The 23187-nt window shown below is 43.8% G+C and overlaps 1 protein-coding gene across 2 annotated transcripts in view; it reads right to left on the reverse strand.

The window, feature by feature from the left end:
• The window catches only part of LOC142657900 (complement factor H-related protein 4-like), a 170058-nt gene that overhangs the window by 134137 nt on the left and 12734 nt on the right, over nucleotides 1–23187 (reverse strand). For both annotated transcript variants that reach the window (XM_075833423.1, XM_075833422.1), the window contains exon 3: nucleotides 6454–6651. In XM_075833423.1, coding sequence (XP_075689538.1) covers nucleotides 6454–6651 — 198 coding nt within the window. The remainder of the gene's footprint in view (nucleotides 1–6453; nucleotides 6652–23187) is intronic.

The raw sequence follows: 23187 nt of genomic DNA on the forward strand, positions 1-23187 counted from the left end.
TATGAGTCAATGTATTGTTTGATCTCTCCTAGTGGCAAAATTGCACAATATTTATTTTATGTTTTTTGGCTAATTGGAGAACGGTTCCCATTGCTGCGCGTGTGCCTGCCGCAGCATCGGCCTCCATCCCTGATTGGATTAGGGTGGCGCCATCACAAACGTATGTCCCCTCCTCTTTTCTTTCTCCCTGTCTCTGCATATGCCCATGGCCTCGATGCTACCCCTTACCTCCTATTGGTCGGGGTGGTGTCAACGTCACGTACATGCTTAGTCTAACCTGCCTTTCTGCGCATGCGCTTGGTCTCGGCGTTGCCCCTTTTTCCCCATTGGCTGGGGCGGTGGCGACGTCACGCGCATGCCCCGTTCCCTCTGTCTGCAGAGCACTTGCTCCTTCCCTGTGCTGCCCTTCTTTCTATGGACTGGTCGGTGCCGGTGTGACACAGACACGCTGGGCAGCACTGATATACAGCCATGTTCATGTGGTTCTCAATAGACGCTGGCATCATTCAAGTAGATGGCGATATTCATCCTAGGATTATATTAGGTTCAGCTGCCATTAGCCTCATTCCTCAATCCTCTTCCCTTCCCTGATTGGCCCAGGTTTATTTAAATAGAAGTAAGGTAGCCACGTCTAATTACCCCCGGACAATGCACTTTGGGTGGGAAACGTACATCGGCTTGGTTGGATCCCCTGGTGCTCACCTTTTACTTTTCGATCCCCCTACTGTCTTTACCTCATTGGTACTTCTCAGCCATGACCTTTTTCCATTTGGTTCTGTCCAGGGCATGATGTGTTACTTTGGCTGTTACTCTTAAAATTTGTTTGTGGGGTCATCCTTTTGACTTCTTCTTTGATAAACTAGTGTATACACTATTTGTTGGTATTGCTCTATACCTCGATTATATTACTGCTTTGCTTGTACACTGTTCATACCCTACCAGGGTGATTCACCCTTTCGTTTCATGCTTTGTGAGTCTGTGTGTGTATTTTTTGTCTTTTGTTACTTGTGTATGTTTTATCTATGAATATCCATTAAGATTTTTACTTTTTATTCAATGATTATTTGTTTTTCCTGAAGCATCTTCATTGGTTTGGTAATAGGAGAACAGACCTGTCCCTGTAATATGTTGCCCTTACCTTTTGCAGAGTATTCAGCTGAAACATATTCAAGGATCTATTATATTGCTGTCCTGATTTGGATATAAACTAACACATAAGATCACATATCAGGATATATCAGAAATAAACTGATCAATTGTATTGTTGTATTTAACTGTCACTATGTGTAACTCTCCACATGCTCTATTGTACTGCTGGAGGGCTTTATAAGGCAGGATAGTAATATTATATATACAGATAAGGCTCTACATGCATCTTCCCTGTCACTTCTTGTCTCTGGGGAGGGGGGCGTAATCCATCACTTCCTGCATTCTTCTATTGACACTTCTGATAATTAACTCCCACTTGTTGCATTTGCCATACAGCGCACATACCCTGCTGCAATGTCCATACAGATAATACAGGAAGGAAATGTGTGTCTCCAATATGGCTGCCCCATGGGAATTTTTTAAAAAGAGAAAATAAATAGCGGAGTTAAGATCAGAAGCCCCTTTCTGACTTGCTACTGACAGCTACCTAAATATACACTGGATAATTTGTATTGCTGCCTGTCTACCTGAAGTAAAAGTAAAACACATAAATCACTTTTACCTGCCCACCCCCACACATTTCACCGCACAAACAACTTAAAGACCTTTAACCTCTGAAGACTCCTCTGTGTGTCTGGCGAAGTAATATTTGATTACACAATGTTAACATCACATTTTTGCACTACGTTTAACGTGTACATCGGGAAAACTCCTTACGTACAGCTAAACATGTCCATACGGCTATATTAGCCCGACGGCGGCAAAAAGTTTGTCCATTTGGCCTCCGCCTGACTTCTTTTGAAGGATGGATTAGCGTTGTAAACTACGCTATTTAATCCCATTGAAACCTGCAAAAAAATGTATACCACAGTTTAGATGTTTTCTTAACACGGGAGCCTATGGATGAAGTATGCCACTTTATGGCATGCATCACAGGTATAAATGTAACATATACGTCACTGGCTGTTCTATAGGCTTTTATAACGTAAACGTTAAGCGTATGCCATTATAGCCCATAGGCGACTAATATATTAACTGGATGCCTAACAGTGGCACCCGATAACTATAGATTATAATAGTATCTATTTAATGGAGACGTTTGTGACCCCAGTTCATAATGTATCCGTTTAACAGTGTTGCAGCCTAGGTTTAACATATAAGTCGGGAGCTTTTTACTGACATATACGTCAAACAGAGGATAATACGACACGCAAACACATTAGAGGCGTGCCTCATGGGGAGAGTTTGGTGCTCACATTTACTGGCCATTACCCACACACCCTGCCTGCATAGGTTACATAGTTAAAAAGTTACATCGTTTGTACGGTTGAAAAAAGAGACATGTCCATCAAATTCAACCAAGGGATGGGAAAAGGGAACGGATGAAACAACATTTCTACACATTGGCAAAGGAGCTGATATTTTTTAGTTCTAGGGAATTATCTAACCCTTTTTTAAAACCAGCTTTTGTTGCTATTGTGACCAGCTCCTGCGGTAGAATATTCCATATATTCATAGTTCTCACAGTAAAGAAGACTTGTCGCCTCTGCAGATTGAACTTTTTTTTTCTCCAGACAGAGGGAGTGCCCCCTTGTTTTTTGAGGGGGTTTTACATGGAACAGGATTTCAACATATTTTTTGTAAGGGCCATTCATATATTCATACACGTTAATCATGTCCCCCCTTAGTCGTCTCTTTTCAAGGCTAAATATGTTTAATTCTTTTCATCTTTCCTCATAACTTAGATTCTCCATGCCCCTTATTAGCTTTGTTGCTCTTCTTTGTATTTTTTCCAACTCCTGGTCATCCTTTCTATGAACTGGAGCCCAGAACTGAACTGCATGTTCTAGATGAGGCCGCACTAATGCTTTGTAAAGTGGCAATATTACATCCCTGTCCCGTGAGTCCATGCCTCTTCTAATACAGGACAATATCTTGGTGGCCTTAGAAGCAGCAGATTGACATTGCATGCTGTTATTTAGTTTATGATTTACAAGTGCACCCAGATCCTTCTCAACAAGTGACTCCCCCAGTGTAGCTCCCCCTAGGACATATGATGCAGGCAGGTTGTTGGTACCCAGATGCATAACTTTACATTTATCTACATTAAACCTCATTTGCCAAGTGGATGCCCAAACGCTTAGTGTATCCAAATCAGCTTGCAATTTACGAACATCTTCCATAGACTGAACTATACTACATAGTTTGGTGTCATCTGCAAAAATAGAAATAGTGCTATTAATCCCATCCTCTATATCATTAATAAATAAGTTGAATAATAGTGGTCTCAGCACTGAACCCTGGGGCACACCACTTATAACCGGGGACCATTCGGAATAGGAATCATTGACCACAACTCTCTGGATACGGTCCTTGAGCCAATTCTCAATACAATTACAAACTATACTTTCTAAACCTATTGTCCTTAATTTACCCATTTGACGTCTATGAGGGACAGTGTCAAATGCCTTTGCAAAGTCCAAAAACACTATATTCACAGCGGCCCCACTGTCTAGGCTTCTGCTCACCTCTTCATAAAAACAAATCAGGTTGGTTTGACAACTTCTGTACTTAGTAAATCCATGCTGGCTGTCACTTATAATACAATTTTTTGTCACATTATCCTGTATATTGTCCCTCAATAGCCCCTCAAACATTTTCCCCACAATGGATGTTAAGCTTACTGGTCTATAATTACCCGGGGAAGACCTAGAGCCCTTTTTGAAAATAGGCACCACATTTGCTCTGCGCCAGTCCCTTGGCACTATGCCAGTCACCAGAGAATTCCTGAATATTATAAAGAGGAGGACAGAAATAACTGAACTTTAAAAACTCTAGGGTGTAACCCATTTGTTCCCGGGGCCTTGTGCACATTTATTTAATTTAATTTAGCTTGGACCATATCTACATTCAGCCAATTCGGTATATCAACTGATGTATTAACAGCACTGGCACCGGCTACATTAGCTGCTCTTTGTCCTGTTGTATATACAGAGCTAAATAACCCATTTAGTAACTCTGCCTTCTCTTGATCCCCTGTGACCAACTCCCCATTATCACGATTTAGGGGTACTACATGTTCAGGCAACGTCTTTTTCCCATTTACATACTTGAAGAATTTTTTGAGATTTGTTTTACTGTCCTTGGCCACCTGCCTTTTATTTAGTATTTTTGCAGATTTTATTACTTTTTTGCATACTTTAGTAAGCTCTTTATAATTTACATTTTGTATTTTTCAAATGCCCTTTTGTTGTCATATATTTCCCTTTTTATAGAAGGTGTAAGCCATGTGGGGTTTAATTTTATTCGTTTATACTTGTTACCTATAGGAATAAATTTTGCACTATAATTATATAAAGTAGATTTTAAGATCTCCCATTTATCCTTTGTACCATTATTTGACATTAGTTCTTCCTGGTCTATATCCTGAATTGCATCCCTCATTCTGGGGAAATTTGCCTTCTTAAAATTAAGTGTTTTTGCCCTCCCAGCCTGTGTTTGTTTTTTATAGTATAGGTAAAATATAACTATATTATGATCACTGTTACCGAGGTTTTCACGAACAGTGACATTCCCAACAAGATCTGCATTATTAGAAATGACAAAATCCAACAGAGCTTCACCTCTAGACGGGTCTTCCACAAACTGGGCCATACAATTTTCCTGCAACAGGTTGAGGAAATGTCTCCCCTTCGCAGTTGAAGCCGAACTATGACACCAATTAATATTAGTAATAGTAATTCAAATCTCCCATTGTCACTACAGAACCAGCCTGTGCAGCCCGCTCTATTTGTTTATATAGCTGATCATCCATCACCTCAGTTATATTGGGGGGTCTATAGATTACATCAAAAGTAATTTGTAATTACACCCACAAGGTTTCAACCTCCTCACAACCTTCACCCACTATTGTCTCTTCCACACTCACCTTCATATCACTTCTCACATACAGACATACTCCACCGCCTTTCCTATTTGTCCTGTCTTTCCGAAACCCTGTAAAACCCTATAGATTTACAGCCCAGTCATGTGAAGAGTCCGGTCATGTTTCAGCAGCACCAACTATATCTATATGTTCCGCCAGTACCAAGGCCTCCAGCTCCCCCATTTTGGCTGCTAGACTTCTGGCATTTGTGAATATACACTTTAAGGCCTCATGCACACGACCGTATTTTTTCCCACCCGTAAATACTGGCGTAAATACGGGTCCGGTGTCACACGTATTCGACCCGTTTTGCACCAGTATTTACGGACCCGTGCCCGTAAATATGAATCCGGTGTCACCCGTATTCCACCCGTATTTACGGGCACGTTTTTGGCTGCAAAATAGCACTGCACTAATCGGCAGCCCTTCTCTCTATCAGTGCAGGATAGAGAGAAGGGACAGCCCTTTCTGTAATAAAAGTTAAAGAAATTCATACTTACCGGCCGTTGTCTTGGTGACGCGTCCCTCTCTTCACATCCAGCCCGACCTCCATGGATGACGCGGCAGTCCATGTGACCGCTGCAGCCTGTGATTGACCTGTGATTGGCTGCAGCGGTCACATGGGCTGAAACGTCATCCAGGGATGTCGGGACGGATGTCGGGCCGGATGTCGAGAGGGACGCTTCACCAAGGCAACGGGCGTGAGACCGGACTGGAGGAAGCAGGAAGTTCTCGTTAAGTATGAACGTCTTTTATTTTTTTTTCTTACAGGTTGCTCTATATTCTGATCGGAATTCACTGTCCAGGGTGCTGAAAGAGTTACTGCCAATCAGTTAACTCTTTCAGCACCCTGGACAGTGACTATTTACTGACGTCGCCTAGCAACGCTGCCGTAATGACGGGTGCACACACGTAGTCACCCGTCATTACGGGAGCTCCATAGACTTCTATGGGCTGTCTGTGCCGTTATTACGGCCTGAAATAGGACATGTTCTATCTTTTTCAACGGCACGGGCACCTTCCCGTAAGAAAACGGGAAGGTACCCGTGGCCAATAGAAGTCTATGAGCCAGTTATTACGGGTCGTAATTACGACCCGTAATAACGGGAGTTTTTACGGTCGTGTACATGAGACCTAAGCATGTGAATATAGTAACAGAATAAGCGGAGTGCGTAGATGAGCTTACTGCATAGATACCGCACCAGATGCAAGTCTAGAATATATATACGGTGACAGAAGCAAGCTTACTGCAGACATGTAATAATAAAATCAAGCATGTAGCAACTAAGCAATTGTCGCACCATTGGCCGCAGTGTTCCTCGGTGTAAGCAGTAATAAATAGGAACACCTTGTGTACATGACTATGTTATGACACTTACCCCGTTTGAAGCATTTTGGATATTGCAGCTTTCCTTGTTCACAATAAAATATCATCTGAGTGTCAGGAGGAGCTTCAAATCCATATTTACAAGTAAAGTCTATGCGGTCACCATGTTTACTGTAAAGTTTTCTATCAGCTTTCCACCTTAGCTGTATATTATTTTCTTCCATGTTCTTTTCCTTTACAGTACATGGCTCTGAAACATGAAATTATTATTTTCACCCTGTCATTTCTATTTATTTTCATATATTCAAAACAAAATGTTATCCAGTCAATCCTGATCCTTGTCAACAATACCAGTTAAAATATTCCAATATGTGCAATGACATACATTCACTTTGCAATTTTAAATTGTTCCATTATTGTAAAATAAAAATATAGTAAAGTGAGATTATTACTTTATAGGAAACTGATCATTCATTTCAAAACCTCAAAAATGTTAAGCCAGAAATAAAAAATAAAAAAAATCATTGTAAATAAAAAAAAAGGATATTTATAATAAAGCTGTTAATAAGATACACTTAAAAATAAAAAAATCATGCACTGTACAGGAAATATTATTTTTGTACTACTGTACAATATAGTATATGAGACACCCATAACATGAAAAGTCATACACAGAGAACTTTTAGCACCTTGGCATTAATGGAAAATCTGTGGGACCCCCAAATCATCTCATATAAAATCTAGTCCCTTGTTTAAGACACACATTTCAAAAGATAGAGCAAGACGCTGCCCCTGTAGAGGATTATCACCCTAAGGGTATGTTCACACGTAGTCAACCAAAACGTCTGAAAATCCAGAGCTGTTTTCAAGGGAAAACAGACCCTGCTTTTCAGACGTTTTTTTACCAACTCGCATTTTTACCAACTCATTTTTTTACCAACTCGTTTTTGGAGCTGTTTTCATTGGAGTCTATGAGAAAACAGCTCCAAAAACGTCTGAAAGAAGTGTCCTGCACTTCTTTTGACGAGGCTGTATTTTTACGAGTCGTCGTTTGACAGCTGTCAAACGACGACGCGTAAATAACAGGTCGTCTGCACAGTACGTCGGCAAACCCATTCAAATGAATGGGCAGATGTTTGCCGACGTATTGGAGCCGTATTTTCAGACGTAAAACGAGGCATAATACGCCTCGTATACGTCTGAAATTTGGCCGTGTGAACATACCCTAATACAGCAAAAAGAATAGAAAAAGAGAGGGTGAGATAAATTCCTGCTCTCAATTCAAAGCAGCATTTCTATCCTTACATTACATACATGTGCTCAACACGTACAAGACTCTGTTTCATCAAAATCCTATCAGCAAGTTATAAGAGGACTTGCAAACAATGCAGGGAGGCAAGAACAGCATTGATGCCAGCCGTGCCGTGTCCTGTTCCTAAATAGAAGATACCCCTTGTGAAGTTAGCCCGTATCCTCAAATCCTCCGTATTTAAAATAATTTACCTATACAATCCCCAATTTAATTTGCATGCAAAAATTGGTTGGTGCATTCCTGTAGTTTGGGCATTTCTTTAATACAAGCACCTGTGATCGTAGACATCTTATTTGCATAAAGCCGCACTGCCGCCTAAAAGACAGTAAGGGGAGGCCTCCACGACAGGCTTATGAGAGAGTAGGTTAGAAGTTCAGTGTGGGGTTCAAAGAGAGTTCAAATGGAGGGGGTCAGTATTATGGTTAGAGGCAGGGTGGAGCATGGGGGTGGGACGTTATGTCTTTTGCCTTCTTCCTGCTTTCCCCATTCTGAGGGAATTCTGAGTGCAGTCTCCCGGCACTTCTGCAACTTCCGGCGGCAAGGAGAATGGAGCGCAGCTGGCGCCAGTTGCTTCCCCCCCTGCTAGCTCTGCTCACGGCACAGCTGGGTCGTCGGCTCGGCGTCTTCTCCACCTGTGGTACAATTGTTAAGGCATTCTGTGTTGTTATGTTTGTCATTGAATGTGTGGGTGGTGGCTGCTCATGTGCCGGGGGTGGATAACTGTATTGCTGACGCTCTTTCTCGCTCACAGTGGGACCGATTTCGTCAGCTGGCACCGGGTGCAGAACCAATCGGCACGGCCTGCCCGGATCACTTTTGGGAGCTGGTTTCCGTTCAGCAGGCAGGTTGATTGAGTGGTCTTTGGTGGGGTCCACCTGGTCCTCTTACTTGGCCAGTTGGAGTCAGTGGGAAGAGTGGGTGAGAAGTTTAGGTGATGTCAATATGGACAGGGACAGGATGGTATCTCTCTTGTATTGGTTAGGGGAGGCGTATGAGGCAGGACAGTCAGTGGCAAAGGTTAATAAATTTGTCTCGGCGTTAGCTTTTGGTTTAAAACTGTGGGGTTAGTAGACGTCACTAAGGATTTCCTAGTTAGGCAGGCGTTGAAAGGCTTACGGCGGGGCAGGGCAGCGTTAGACTCTAGGCGGCCTGTTTCTTTTTCCCTCCTTTGCTCGCTCGGTTCGGCGGTTGAGGTGGTGTGTCGCTCAATGTTTGAAGTACGGTTGTTTAGGCTCGCGTTTTCCTTGGCGTTTTTTGGAGCTTTCCGGCTGGGTGAGCTCGTCTCTCCTAGCGCTTCGCGAGCGGGGGGGGGGGGGGGGGGGCTTAGGCATGATGACGTGGATTTGTACGAGGACAGGTTGGAAATTTTCTTGCTTCGGTCAAAAACGGATCAATTGGGCTGGGGTAAGCGTTTGCTATCCCGACGGTTGCGTTGTATGGGCGATTTCAGGCCTTATAGCGGCGCGTCGGATTTCCCTTTGCTACGCCATGAGGATGGTACTTTTCTTTCCAGATTCCAGTTTGGCGCAGTTTTTAAAAAATGTTTGGCGGCGGCAGGGGTTAGGCCGGATGGCTATGCGTCACATTCTCTCCGCATTGGCGAGGCAACTGAGGTGTCTCACTGGGGTTTGGATGAAGCAGGAGTCCAACGCATTGGGAGATGGGAATCTAATAGGTTTAGGTCATATGTTCGGCCCCATTTGTTGTAATTAATGACTTGTCAAATTGTATTTGATTTTGTGTGGCGGTGGGTTATGATGTGTTGTTTAATGGATTGTGTGCTTATGGACGTGCGTGTATGTTTCTTTTCATTTCAGATCCCCTCCCGTGCCTAGTTTGGATATTGGGGCACTCGTTCATCCATTGGGGTGCTCTGAGGGCGGATGTTCGCCCTAACGGCCGTCAACTTAGGATCCCATAGGACGCAGTACTGTATTGGCTAGAATTCCGAGGTTTGTTATGGAGTGGGGTCTTATCTGAGTTTCAGCGGTATTCTCAGTTAGACCGGGTCCCTGAGATCCTGGCCTTACATGTTGGCGGGAATGACCTGTGCGTCCGCCCTTTCTGTGAACTGGTTCCGGATATTCGGCACGATTTGCTTTGTTTGTGCGTGTCCCACCCGGGCCTGGTCGTGGTATGGTCAGACATTGTTCCCAGGAAGCACTGGCGTTTGGCGCGGTCTGTTGACCGGATTAATAAGGCATGTATAAAGCTCAACAGGGCGGTCTCGGCTTTTGTAGCCAGGAATGGGGGTGTTTGCGTTCGCCACAGGGATTTGGAGTCTGGTGAGGGTAGTTATTGGAGGGGTGACGGAGTGCACCTCAACGAGGTTGGTATGGATCTGTGGAGTCTGGCGCTGGCGGAAGGTATTGAAAGAGCAATGGTCGTTTGGCGGGACTCACAGGCTTGAGGTGATCAAGGGCCTGTTTCGCTGTGGCGGGGGGAGTCCTTGAGGTTGGTCAGTACAAACTGGTGGGGGGGTCGCATCGGGGGTATGCGTCCTCCAAAAAAGGAATAATGGTGGAAGACTTTTTATTCCTTTTTTGGAGGACGCATACCCCCGATGCGACCCCCCCACCAGTTTGTACTGACCAACCTCAAGGACTCCCCCCGCCACAGCGAAAAAAAGGAATAACTTCAAGGACTTCCCCTGTCTTAGTGTGTGTTAATATGGGTGATTTACATTTGTTATTTATTATTGATGTTTATTATTTATGTTTATAAACATCCTGACCCATGTAGGGTCAAATTATTTATTAGAGGGAATTCTATGGTGGAGAATTCCCAAGGTTTTATAATCTTTGGATATGTTTACCTTTTCAGGTTATTTATAAATAAACGGCTGCTGTGGCCATTAACCCCTTAATGACCGGGCCTGAAAAGACCTTAATGACCAGCTCAATTTTTCTGTTTTTGCCTCTCTGCGTTTCAGCAACCATAACTTTTTTATTTTTTCATTGACGTGGCTGTATGAGGCCTTGTTTTATGCGAGAGAAATAGTATTTTATTTTTCCCACAGTTTGGGGGTAAAAAAATTTTTTTTTTACGGCGTGAATATAGGAAAAAGCGATTCTCGAAATAGTTTTCTTTGTTTATTTTTTATCCCGTTCACGTTTCACGCTAAATAACCCATTGGATTAATTCTTCAGGTTATTACGGTCGTGTAGATACCTAATATGCGTAGGTTTTTTGCTTTTATTTAATGTAGGGGCAATAAAATGTATTTAATGCAAAATAAAGACTCTTTTTGGGACTTTTTTTATTTATTTGTTTGTTTTGTTACTTTTTTTTTTTTTAATCCCATCAAGGGATAACTTTATTTGTAACTTTATTTTTTACTTGTAATCTATTAGCATACTTCTGTACGCTAATACATTACACTGTGTCACTATGACACAGGCTGCTGATCGGGCAGCACATAGTGTGCCCGAACAGCAGGCACACGGAACAGACAGCCCTGGGGTCCTTTGTAGGTCCCCAGGTCTGACTGCAGAGGGATTCCCCAGTGTTTGATCGCATCACTGGAATCCCGGTGATGCGATCAAAGAGGGGAATTCCCTTTGATCATGCCGCGGTCACGGACCACGGTAATCAAAGGGTTACACAGCTGGGGTCCAAATGTTTACCGACTCCAGCTGTGTTCAGGAGGCTGCTCTAAGATCAGGAGCTGTTAGTAACAGCTCCTGCTTAGAGGATGAGTGCTCACACGAGCGCTCATCAGCCTGATCTGCAGCGACGCCAAAAGACGTCTCTGTAGATTAAGCACCCGCACCGCCTGACGTCAAAAGACAGTGGGCGGTTGGGAAGGTGTTAAATCCAACCTCGTTTCCTGTGTGTTTTCTGGGAAGTAAAAAGTTTTTTTTTTTTTAGAATAGAGGTAAGTGACGCATTCAACACACGATTCTACTTAACCAGGCCATGGGTTTGCTTGAGTACGCATTTTAGTCGCAAAGTTGAATTCTCATGCACTTTTTACTTCTAATCACTGTATAACTGCTGCCGACACAGGATGAGAATACACATCCTGAGCGGCGAGTACTTGGCACAATAGGACGAGTATTCTCATCCTGTGTGACAGCCAGTGCCCGCGCGCCATGATGAGCGGGGCAACGGCTGTAACGGCTGTAATACACAGCCGCAGCCCCGCTCTAACCTCTTCTGTCCACCGTTAACCCCTTGAATGCCGCGATCAAAACTGATCGTGGCATTCATAGTGATACTGAGAAGGTGGACTCCCCTTTGATCGCGTCACAGGAAATCCCTGTGACGCGATCGATGTCTATACCTGGTACGGGCAGATAGCCTAGGATCCATTGAGGGACCCCAGGGCTGTCTGACCATATTTCCTGTTGTTAGGGCATACTGAGGTATGCCCTAACAACTGCCTGTGTACAATCAGTACACAGGCTAATGTACTGGCATATAAAAATATAACAAAAAATTTTTTTTTAAAAAGATACACAGAAATCCAAATTTTTTACAATAAATATACTTTTCAAAAGTCCCAAAACATGAAATAATATACGCATATTTGGAATCGCCATGTCCGTAACAACCTGTACAATAAATGTATAATGTTATTATTGATGATCGGTGTATGGTGTAAAAAAAACTGAAAACTTCAGTGGAACTGCTTTTTTTCTACATTTTTGCCTAAATAAAAATGCATATAAACTAAACGATAATGTAAATCTACCTACATAGAGTACAACCCGGCCCACAAAAAACAAAGTCTCATACAGCTTCGTTGGACAAAAAAATGAAAAAGTTACGATTGCGGGGATGCAAAGAGGGAAATATAAAAAAAATTGTTCGGTCCTCAAGGCCAAAATTGGCCCGGTCCTTAAGGAGTTAACCCTCTCCCGTCACAGCCATTTTTTTATTTTCATTTTAATTTTTTCCTCCCCACATTCCAAATGCCATAACTTTCTTAATTTTCCGTCGATTAAGCCATATGAGGGCTTGATTTTTGCGGGACGAGTTGTAGTTTTTTACGGCGCCATTTTTTGTATAATAAAATATATTGGCAAACTGGAAAAAAATTGTGGGGAGGAATAGGAAAAAAACTGTGATTCCTCAATATTTTGAGGGGTTTAGTTTTTACGGCTTTCACCGTACTGTAAAAATGGCATGCTAACTTTATTCTACCAATTAATACGATTACGGCGCCAGCTAATTTACTAGTCCTTCTAAATGAATTAGAATATTATCAAAAAGTTAATTTATTTCAGTAATTCAATTCAAAAAGTGAATCTCATATATTATATAGATTCATTACATACAGTGATCTATTTCCAGCATTTCTTTCTTTTAATGTTGATGATTTTGGTAACAGTTAATGAATACCCAAAATTTAGTGTCTCAGAAAATTAGAATATTATAAAAGCCCAATTTCAAAAATGATTTTTAATACTGAAATGTTGTCCTACTGAAAAGTATGTCCAGTATATGTACTCAATACTTGGTCGGGGCTCCTTTTGCATGAATTACTGCATAAATGCGGCGCGGCATGGAGGCGATCAGCCTGTGGCTCTGCTGAGGTATTATGGAAGCCCAGGTTGCTTTGATAGCGGCCTTCAGCTCGTCTACATTGTTGGGTCTGGTGTCTCCCATCTACCCCTTGACCATACCCTATATATTCTCTATGGGGTTTAGGTCAGGCAAGTTTTGCTGGCCAATCAAGAACGGGGATACTGTGGTTATTAAACCAGGTATTGGTACTTTCGGCAGTGTGGGCAGGTGCCAAGTCCTGCTGGAAAATGAAATCAGCATCTCCATAAAGCTTGTCAGCAGAGGAAAGCATGAAGTGCTCGAAAATTTCCTGGTAGACGGCTGTATTGACTCTGGATGAGATATAACACAGCAAATATGTCCCGCATGCAGGCTGTGGCACACGTGCCATAGGTTGCTGAACCCTGATGTAGACGTTTGTGGTATACTGTAAATAAAATTTGCACACCTTGATGTATTATTTTTCATGTTTTTTGTGTGTAAACCTCTGCTTGTTTGTGAGATTTATGCGCAAATATATGTTAACCAGTTCAGGACCGGGCTATTTTGATCCTTCAGGACCAGACACCGTTTAGCCATTTTTGGCATGCTTTAGTTAAACGGCTATAACTTTTTTATTTGTTGGGCTAGCGACGTGATTTTTAAGAATGTCTTTTTCGTAGACAATGTAGGTTTATTTTTTTATCATTTTTATACACATCCTTTTTGCTATTTTAGAATTTTTATTCTTAAAGTTTGAAAATAATAGTAAAAAAAAAAAGCTTTTTTACTTTTCAGCTACTTTTTTTGGTAATAACATAGTTTTACCCAAAATAGACTTTTTATTTGTGATCGTCATTGTCTACCGTATATTTTAATATATTACATGTCTATAATAGGGTAATTGGGTCCGGGCTAGCGTTACGACAAAGATTGACAGGGGAACACTTTTTTTGGGGTGGGTATTTTATGTGTATTTATTATGAATTTTTTTTGCACTTTACTTTACTTTAATTTTCTTGTTTTATTATTATGTTTTGTTCCTCAAAGGTCAAAAAAGACCTTAGGGGGACTTTATATATATTTTTTCTTTCTTTTACACCATGCTTTTCCACTGTAACTGGAGCTGCACAGCAGCCCCAGTTACAAGGGAAATCAGCCCTCTCATAGTGACGATTGTCACTAATAGGGCTGTGCTGGGTCTTGTAAGACCCAGCAGCAGTCTGCCACTAATGGTACCTGGCGATCATGTGACCAGTCACGTGAACACCGGGACCAATAGAGACAGCTGCGCGGCCTCTGCCTCTATTCCTATAGCTGCTTCTATCCTCTCCTCAGGGTCCCCGGTAGTCACTGACAGCCGGAGAACCCGACATTCAGCTGCCCGATCGCTCAGGCAGCAAGTTAAAACCCACGCCATAAAAAGTATATGGCGCGGGTTTTAAGGACCCTGACCGCTGGCCGGAAAAACACAGCCAGTGGTCGGGAACCAGTTAAAATATATAAATTTTTAAAAAAAATCCTGTTTGTCACAAAGTTGCGTGAAGGTGGCCATGGCTGCCAACAGCACAGCAGGACAACTGAAATTTTCAGGCAACTGCAATATGTAAGGTTTAGAGGTGCACTCACTTTTTCTTCAACTGATTCTATTGAAAAAAAAGTTTGTATTTTTTCAGTACAAACAAACATGTGAGTAACAAGAGTACTAACATTAGAAGATAGAAGAGGCCGTACTGAAGAAAAAAAAGGAATAAGGGGAGGCCTCCATGACTAAAATAGATGGGAGGGACACAGAGTTGGCTGGCCTATGAGAGACCAAGGATGGGGACAGCAGGAGGGCTTGGGGGATGAGGGGTGGGGATTGAAGGGCATGTACCTGTTTCCTGTTTGTGCTCTCCCTCTCTTCGCCAGGACACAGAAGCAGGAACATGTTCACCATCCCTGCTGCGTCTGACGAGGAGGCGATGGAGTTGCTGCGGGCCGCGGCGGCCTCTCAAGGTCCGGGATGGCTCGGAGCGCGAGTGGCGACGCTGCTGCAGGGACAAGCGGGCGCTCCGGACCAGGATCGGGCAGAATCGTCCGGAGCGGGCGTGGCGCGGTCCACCATGCCGGCGATCTCGGGGCCGCTGGAGCAGGCAGAGGTCCAGGACCGGCGTTCCAGAGGGACGGGCAGGAGAAGAGGAGCCCCCGTCTCCCCCGTGACTCAGGCCAGGGCCGGCACTTCCGGAGTGACGCGCAGCACGAGGCGCTCGCTCCCGCCTGCACGGCTGAGTCTGGAGGACATCCCACGGGCGCGGCGGCGCAAGAGGAGCCCCTCGGTGGACCCTTCAGGCCAGACACCAGGGCGGCCTGCCGCTTCCCTCCCGTCTGGTCCTGGGAGGAATCCCAAAACGCGGCAGCGCCCGGCGGCAGCGACGAGGAAGACGAGGCCTTCACTTCCGGCCACACCCCCTCCTTCGGTACGTGGTGAAAGGACAACGGCGACCCTGCACGGCGATGTGCCAGCCGGAGGGTCGGCTGATGGCAGCAACGAGTGGGCGGTGGATGTGGACAGGAGCGGAGGGCGCAGGATGAGGTCGGTGGTGAGAGTGCCAGGGACGGAACAGCGGGAGGCTGGTTCAGGAGGACGGCTGCGGCAGGAGCTGGAGCTCGGCCAGACGGACGATGCGATGTCGCCCCCCCTTTTCTCGGATGGAACTTGGAATTCCCCGTGCACACACTGCCAATGCGGACAGCGCCAGAGGGAGTCCGGAGCATTGGAGAACGGTGAGCGGCGGGCCTCTGCACGTGGACATGGGGGTCCGGCTGACGGGTTCACAGCCCCTGGGCAGCCTGGTGAGTTGACACCTACGTTACCTTTTCCAGCTTTATTGATGTTGGGTATCGGTGTAGAGGGTGTAGCGTCGGCTAACGTCGCGGCGGAGTCAAGGGCCCCGGGGTTACAGGCGGGCGCAGGGGGGGATAGTTTGACGGAGTTAGTGGGTTGTTTAAAGGCGTTGGTGGGGCGGCTACGCGGTTTCCCTTCCCAGGAACAGGCAGGCGTGGCGCCGGCCACGGTGTGGGGGGGGCAGTGTTGGTAGCGCCCCGGTTATGCAATCCGGAGGGGGGTTAGCCGCGGGGGCAGCGGTGGCGGTGGCGGTTCAAACAGACTCGCCAAAAGAGGTAGATAGGGTGCGGCTGGATGATCGCGCGCGGGGAGGTGTACGTATGTTATGAGGGCCCGTTAGGGGCGCATTTGAAGCAGGAAGTTAAAGAAAAGATTTGGAAAGATGAGTACGTGGAGATTTTTTCGTTGCTTCCGCTGGAGAAGTTTAATTTGGATAAGGTGAAGCGGGATTAAACCAAAAAGGATGAGGAGGAAAAGAGACGGTACAGGTTGATTCCAAAAACATTCGTCAATTGGATGCAGGCTTTTGCAATTTTGGCGAGTGTTATTGGAGAAAAGGCGCCAGAAAATTGTTCCGGCTTATTCTGTTACTTGGACGCGGTGGGGGAGGCGCATCGGGTTTATGGGGGACAGGCTTGACTTCGTTACGACGAACAGTTTCGGCAGAGGAAGGCGGTGCGGCCGAATATACGGTGGGATCATAAGGACATAGCCTTATGTTTGAAGGTGACGGCACTTTATAAGCAAGGGCAGTCCTTTCCTGGGAGTGGGAACGCAGCAGGAACTTCCGGCGGGAATAGTCCGGCCTCAGGTTCCAAATTTGGAACGTGTTGGCAGTTCAACGAGGGGCAGTGTAAATTTGGAGCCGCGTGTAAATTCAAACATGTGTGTTCACCCTGCAGCGGGCAGTCGCATGGAGCGTCAAAATGTTTTAAAAAGGGGAAACGAGGGGCGTGGCCTGACTGCTGAACGGGCTGGCTGTGTGAGTGCTTAGCTCCTGAACCACTAAGCAACTAAAGCGACTTTCAACGGTATTAAGCTTTTTTCTTTTCTACCTACACCCGGCTTAATACTTTCTTAAGATGCCGAGGAGAAAAAGAATACTGAAGAAACCGGAGAAACTATTAGATTTCTTCTTTCCCGCGACTTCGGGCAAAATCCAAAATGGCGCCGGAGAAGAATCCCGAGCGGAGTCCTTGAATTCAGAGCCGGAAATGGAGTATGCAGAGCGGAGAGGAGAAGGAGACGAGGTGCACGGTAGGAGGAGTACATCCTTACCTCCTGGACCGAAAACTCCAGTCTTGCTTCCCTGTGTCAGAGGAGGATCAGACCGACATCCATCCGGAGACGAGGAAACCACTACAGGTCAGCAGGGGGTCGACAGACGCCGTCCACAAGATGGGAACCCATCAGCCTCTTCATCTCCTCGGCCGTGCAGTCCTGAGTCACGGAGACCGAGGATGCAGCTACAAGACGTCCCTCTGACACAGGTGAGAGATATATCCCCGCCGCTGCTATCTATGGCACATGAGCTCCCTGACGGGTTTGATGTTTTACCGGCTTCTAATATGGCGGTCACAGAAGCTACTATGAAAAATATGTTACAGGCCTTGCGCCAATCTTTGCAAACAGGGTTTGCTAACCTTTTACACCCTATTTCAACATCTTTACAAGAAGTGGAGACTAGAGTCAACCACGTGGAAACTAAAATGGGGTCGTTTGCTACTTCACACAATGATCTGATAGACGCTCATTATGGCCTTGAAACGGAAGTTCAGCAGTTGCGTGCTAAAGTTGCCGACTTGGAGGATAGATCTAGGCGTAACAATGTGAAGTTTCGAGGTATCCCAGAGTCGGTCATGCCACAAAATTTGACCTTATATATACAGTCTCTGGCAAAAAGCTTACTGCCTGATTGCACTTCGCAGGACTTGACTATCGACAGAGCACACCGGGTGCCACGACCTAGGCACCTGGGGGAACATATCCCGAGAGATGTATTGGTCCGCGTTCATTTTTTTCAAACGAAGGAAAACCTGATGTACGCGGCTAGAAAGATTAATCGCCTGCCGGAGCCTTATCAGATGGTTACTCTCTATACTGATTTATCGGCTGCAACATTACAACTAAGACGCCAACTATCTCCCATCACTTCTGCGTTGAGGGATCAGAAAATATTGTATAAATGGGGCTTCCCGGTTCGTCTACTCATTAACCGAAATAATAATCTACACATCATCAGATCGATGGAAGAAGGCTCGGCTCTATTGCACCAATGGAAGATTCCGCTTTCATCAAAAAGTATCCCACAAGCAACATCACCTAAGCGTATCGTGGATGGATGGCACAAAGCGGGCTCTTCAAAACATCCACACCGTTGAAGTACTTTCGCTATATCTCAGGTGCTTCCTCAGGATGGTTCTACTGAGTCTTGAGGATACTCACAGACTGTTCTAACCCCCTTTTTGTATAAGACAGCTAGAATGCTGTTATGGTTTAACAAAATTTTGTTTTACTGCTGGTATATCAGCATGGTTCTATATATGTTTGTTTATTTTTCTATGTTAGTTAATATGTGGAATGATGCATTAACAAATCTCTCATTTATGGCTGTAAATGCAATGTGGTATAGTGAGGAGGGTAGTAGTCGGTCACCAGGTGACATAAGCATAAATATGAATAGCCAAAAGATTATTATGCACGTATTGACATGTCCTAATGGTACTACGAATTGCATCCCTTAATGTGAAAGGGCTTAATAGTCCGCAAAAGAGAGCATATATGTGGGCAGAAGCTAAGGGGTTATCATGTGATGTCCTCTGCGTGCAGGAAACGCACATTATTCAGAAGGATGCGGATAGGATCAAACACCCTAATTTCCCAGTAATATACCAGTCGCATTATTCCTCTAAATCTAGAGGGGTTCTCATAGCGGTAAAAAATACCATTGCGTTCCAAATTATCCAGGAGAAAATAGATACGGCAGGACGATATATCATTTTGGTGTGTTCTATTAATAATGTCACATATACATTGGTGTCGGTTTATGCTCCAAACAAGGGACAAATTCGATTCTTTAATAAGGTAATGCGCCTGGTATCTAAAATAAAACAAGGAAATATCCTCATATGTGGTGATTTCAACACAATAGCGGACACAAGTTTGGATACTACCTCTAGTGTGAGGAGACAGCCCAACTCATTGGGTGAGAGTTTGTGGAAAGTGGAATTATATGATGCCTGGCGTGCTCTACACAGCACAGAGAGGGATTACTCGTATTTTTCTACGGTCCATAATAGTTATTCTAGATTGGACATGTTTCTGGTGGATAGAGCATTATTGTTCAGGGCTAAAGCTTCTACCATTGAAACTATCACATGGTCGGACCATGCGGCCATTACACTCCACATAGAAGAAAAACATCAAGCTCCAGACACATATCTTTGGCGTTGTAATCCATATTTGATCTCTAATCCTATATATAAAGCTACGATAGAGAGGGATCTTCAGGAATTTTTTAGTTTAAATGCCCCTTCAGTTACTAAAGCAGACATTTTATGGAATGCTCACAAGGCATATATCAGGGGAACGTTCATTAAACTTGGACATAGGGACAGGAGGGAACAGGCGAAACAAAAAATAGATCTTATAGATAACATCAAACAGCTAGAAATGCTAAATAAAACCAGACAAACCCCGGATCATGCTAAGAAACTCATGGATCTTAGACATCAATTAAGAGAGTGCTTGCTACAGAAATATGAGAAGAGGGTTAGGAAGACTAACTCTCACTATTACTCTCAAAATAATAAAGCGGGTAAATTACTGGCCTCTAGACTTAAAAGACAGCATATGAAAGCTAGAATTCCATTTCTTCTGACAGAGGGAACGAATGGAAAGATATATGATCCAAGGGAAATTGCTAACAAATTTAAGACTTATTATGAGGCGCTTTACAATTTAAAGGAGAACTCTGATTCTCTCCAAATGACGGAGGAAAACGTTCAGAAATTCTTGCAATCTATGAATCTCCCTACATTGAATGTAGATCAGCTGTCCATCCTTAATTGTCCCATAACGGACGCGGAGATCTTGACTGTAATTAAAAAACTCCCCTTGGGGAAATCACCAGGTCCTGATGGATTAACGAACGAATATTATCGAACCTTCCAAAATATTCTTATTGAACATCTTAGACAGACATATCAAGAAGCGAGTATATATGGCAGATTCCCCAAAGAAAATCAATCCGCATTGATAGTCACCCTCCCTAAGCCGGGAAAGAGCCCGGATGTCCCTCAGAACTTTCGGCCTATTTCCCTGTTAAATACTGATCTGAAGATATATGCTAAACTGCTAGCAACTAGATTGGCCCCAATACTACCGAATCTGATTAAGGAGGACCAAGTGGGTTTTATAAAAGGTAGGCAAGCTACTGATAACACTAGGAGGATATTAAACATCACTAACTACCTAGCTACTCGAGAGATACCTGCTATTCTGCTTTCGCTCGACGCCGAAAAGGCTTTCGACCGCATCAATTGGATGTATGCCTTTTCCGTGTTGAAGCAGATGGGATTTTCGGGACAAATTTTATCCGCAATTCAAGCTTTATATTCAGATCCCTCAGCCAGGGTATTTACAAATGGCTCACTGTCGGAAGATTTCAGTATTACTAATGGCACCAGGCAAGGATGCCCCTTATCCCCTCTCATTTTTGTCTTATCTATTGAACCCCTGGCGCAGGTTATACGGGAAGATAGTTGCATAAAGGGTATAAGAATTGGAGATCGTACACATGTTATATCACTATATGCAGATGATGTTATACTTACTATGAAGGACCCGGAAGTATCGTTAAAAAGAACTCTTGATATCATTAAAGAATTCGGAGATATCTCAGGGTATAAACTGAACGCGCAGAAATCACAGATACTCCCTTTTCACATTACTCCTGATCGTCTATCCATTTTAAAACAGAAATTCCCTTTGGATTGGCAGTCAGAGGGTATACAATACTTGGGAATCACATTAACTACCTCATACCAAAAACTATATAAAGCTAACTATTTGCCAATCCTAGAGGTTGTCTCCACTGAAGCATGTCGGTTATCAGCATTTGAAGTTTCGTGGGTTGGCAGAATAGCGGCTTTTAAAATGCTTCTACTACCAAGACTCCTCTATATATTTAGAACACTCCCAATTGAAGTTCCGAGGTCCTTCTTTACTTCCATACGTCGGGTTGTTTCTTCGTTCATATGGGCTAACCGCAAGCCACGAATTTCATATAAATTACTCACTAAAGATAAGAAGAAAGGTGGCTTGGGGGTACCTGATGTTTACGATTATTTTATGGCATGTCAGGTTTCGCAATTGAAATATTGGTGGCACCTCGACACTACTAAACACTGGGTACATATTGAAAATGTTTTATCGGCTCCTATTAATTTGAAAGCGCTCTTGATAGCTAACCTTTGGAATATTAAAGAACCTATTCAGATCTCCCCTTTCACGAGGTCATCACTAATATGCTGGACGTATTTCCATAAAAACTCGGATGTAAACATGGGGTTACCAAGATCATATGTACCTTTGGAAACGATGAGTGCTGCTATACCAGAGCTAAATGTCAATTTATGGGTGAAACATGGGATTGGTTCATTGGCAGATTTATATGACAATAATCTCCTCAAGTCTTTTACAGAATTATCGGATGGATTCTCTCTGCATCGAAGTGAGTTCTATAAATATTTACAAATAAGACATTTTTTGTCTAGCACCAACATTGACCCAATTAGATACAATTCTCAGATATTTCATATATTTCAGAAAGGCTCTAAAGGCCTAAAGCCAATCTATAATTTACTAAATGACCATCAAAATTTTAAGAAAGCATATCCCTTTAGAGTATGGGAAAGAGAGATAGGTGTCACTTTCACTGAAAAGGAATGGACAGACGCCTTAACTTTAATTCATAAATCTTTCAGATGTAGCTCGCACCTCGAGGCAGCTATGAAAACTATGTTGAGATGGTATTTTACACCTGACCGATTACACAGTATGTATCCGAATACCCCTTCCACTTGTTGGAGAAATTGTGGATGCAGAGGGTCTCTATACCATACCTTGTGGAGTTGTCCTATACTGAAGCCATATTGGGAAGACATTTTCCAACTGATATCTGATGTATTAAAATACAATCTCACTGCCATACCTCAATTGGCATTACTGTTTATAGGTACCCAGAATATACCGGCACAATATAGAGTTTTGACATGCAAGATTTTACTTCTTGCCAAATTAGTTATAACCCGACACTGGAGGAGTGAGAGGGTTCCGGTTATTGAGGAGGTGTTTTCACTATTGAATACCACATACATATATGAGAAGATCATTGCTTATGGTGCAAATACAGTCGACTCTTTTTCGGCTATATGGAAGGCATGGACTCAACATGACAATTTCAAAGGTGATGCATTAGTTCCACAGTGATTTTATTGTTGTTGAAAGTATGTACGTTTGTTATATAATGTTGTGTATGTTTCTTTGTAAGATGTCTAAAAAATCGGATGTAACTATACAAGATGAATCTGAAATGTTTGTATATGATACGACATCGAAATTTTAATAAAGACAAATTTAAACGAAAAAGGGGAAACGACAGGGGGGAGTTAGCGGTGCGGCTGGTCATGGGGGAGACTCCGGTGAAGCTCATAAAGATGGCCCCCTTTCTAAGTAGATACCCTAACAAGGAGGGGGCGCGGTTGATTAGTTTAGGTTTTAGTTCTGGTTTTGACATATCAGCAGGCGGGTGTAGTCTCGGAGAAACTTAGGAAGGAGATTGATCTGGGCAGAATGGCGGGCCCTTTTAGCACGATCCCAGTTCCGGGTTTGGTGGTGTCACCGTTAGGAGTGGTTCCGAAACGGGAAGGTAACAAATTTAGGCTCATTCAGCATTTGTCCTTCCCAAAAGGGGCGTCGGTTAATGATGGCATTGACCCAGATCTCTGTTCCGTGGTCTACACGTCGTTTGATGCGGTGGTAGCGTTAGTACGAGGTTACGGAAGAGGAGCTCTGATGGCAAAAAACGATATTCA

The sequence above is a fragment of the Rhinoderma darwinii genome, chromosome 7 (assembly GCF_050947455.1).
Source record: "Rhinoderma darwinii isolate aRhiDar2 chromosome 7, aRhiDar2.hap1, whole genome shotgun sequence".
Classification (NCBI taxonomy): Eukaryota; Metazoa; Chordata; class Amphibia; order Anura; family Rhinodermatidae; genus Rhinoderma; species Rhinoderma darwinii.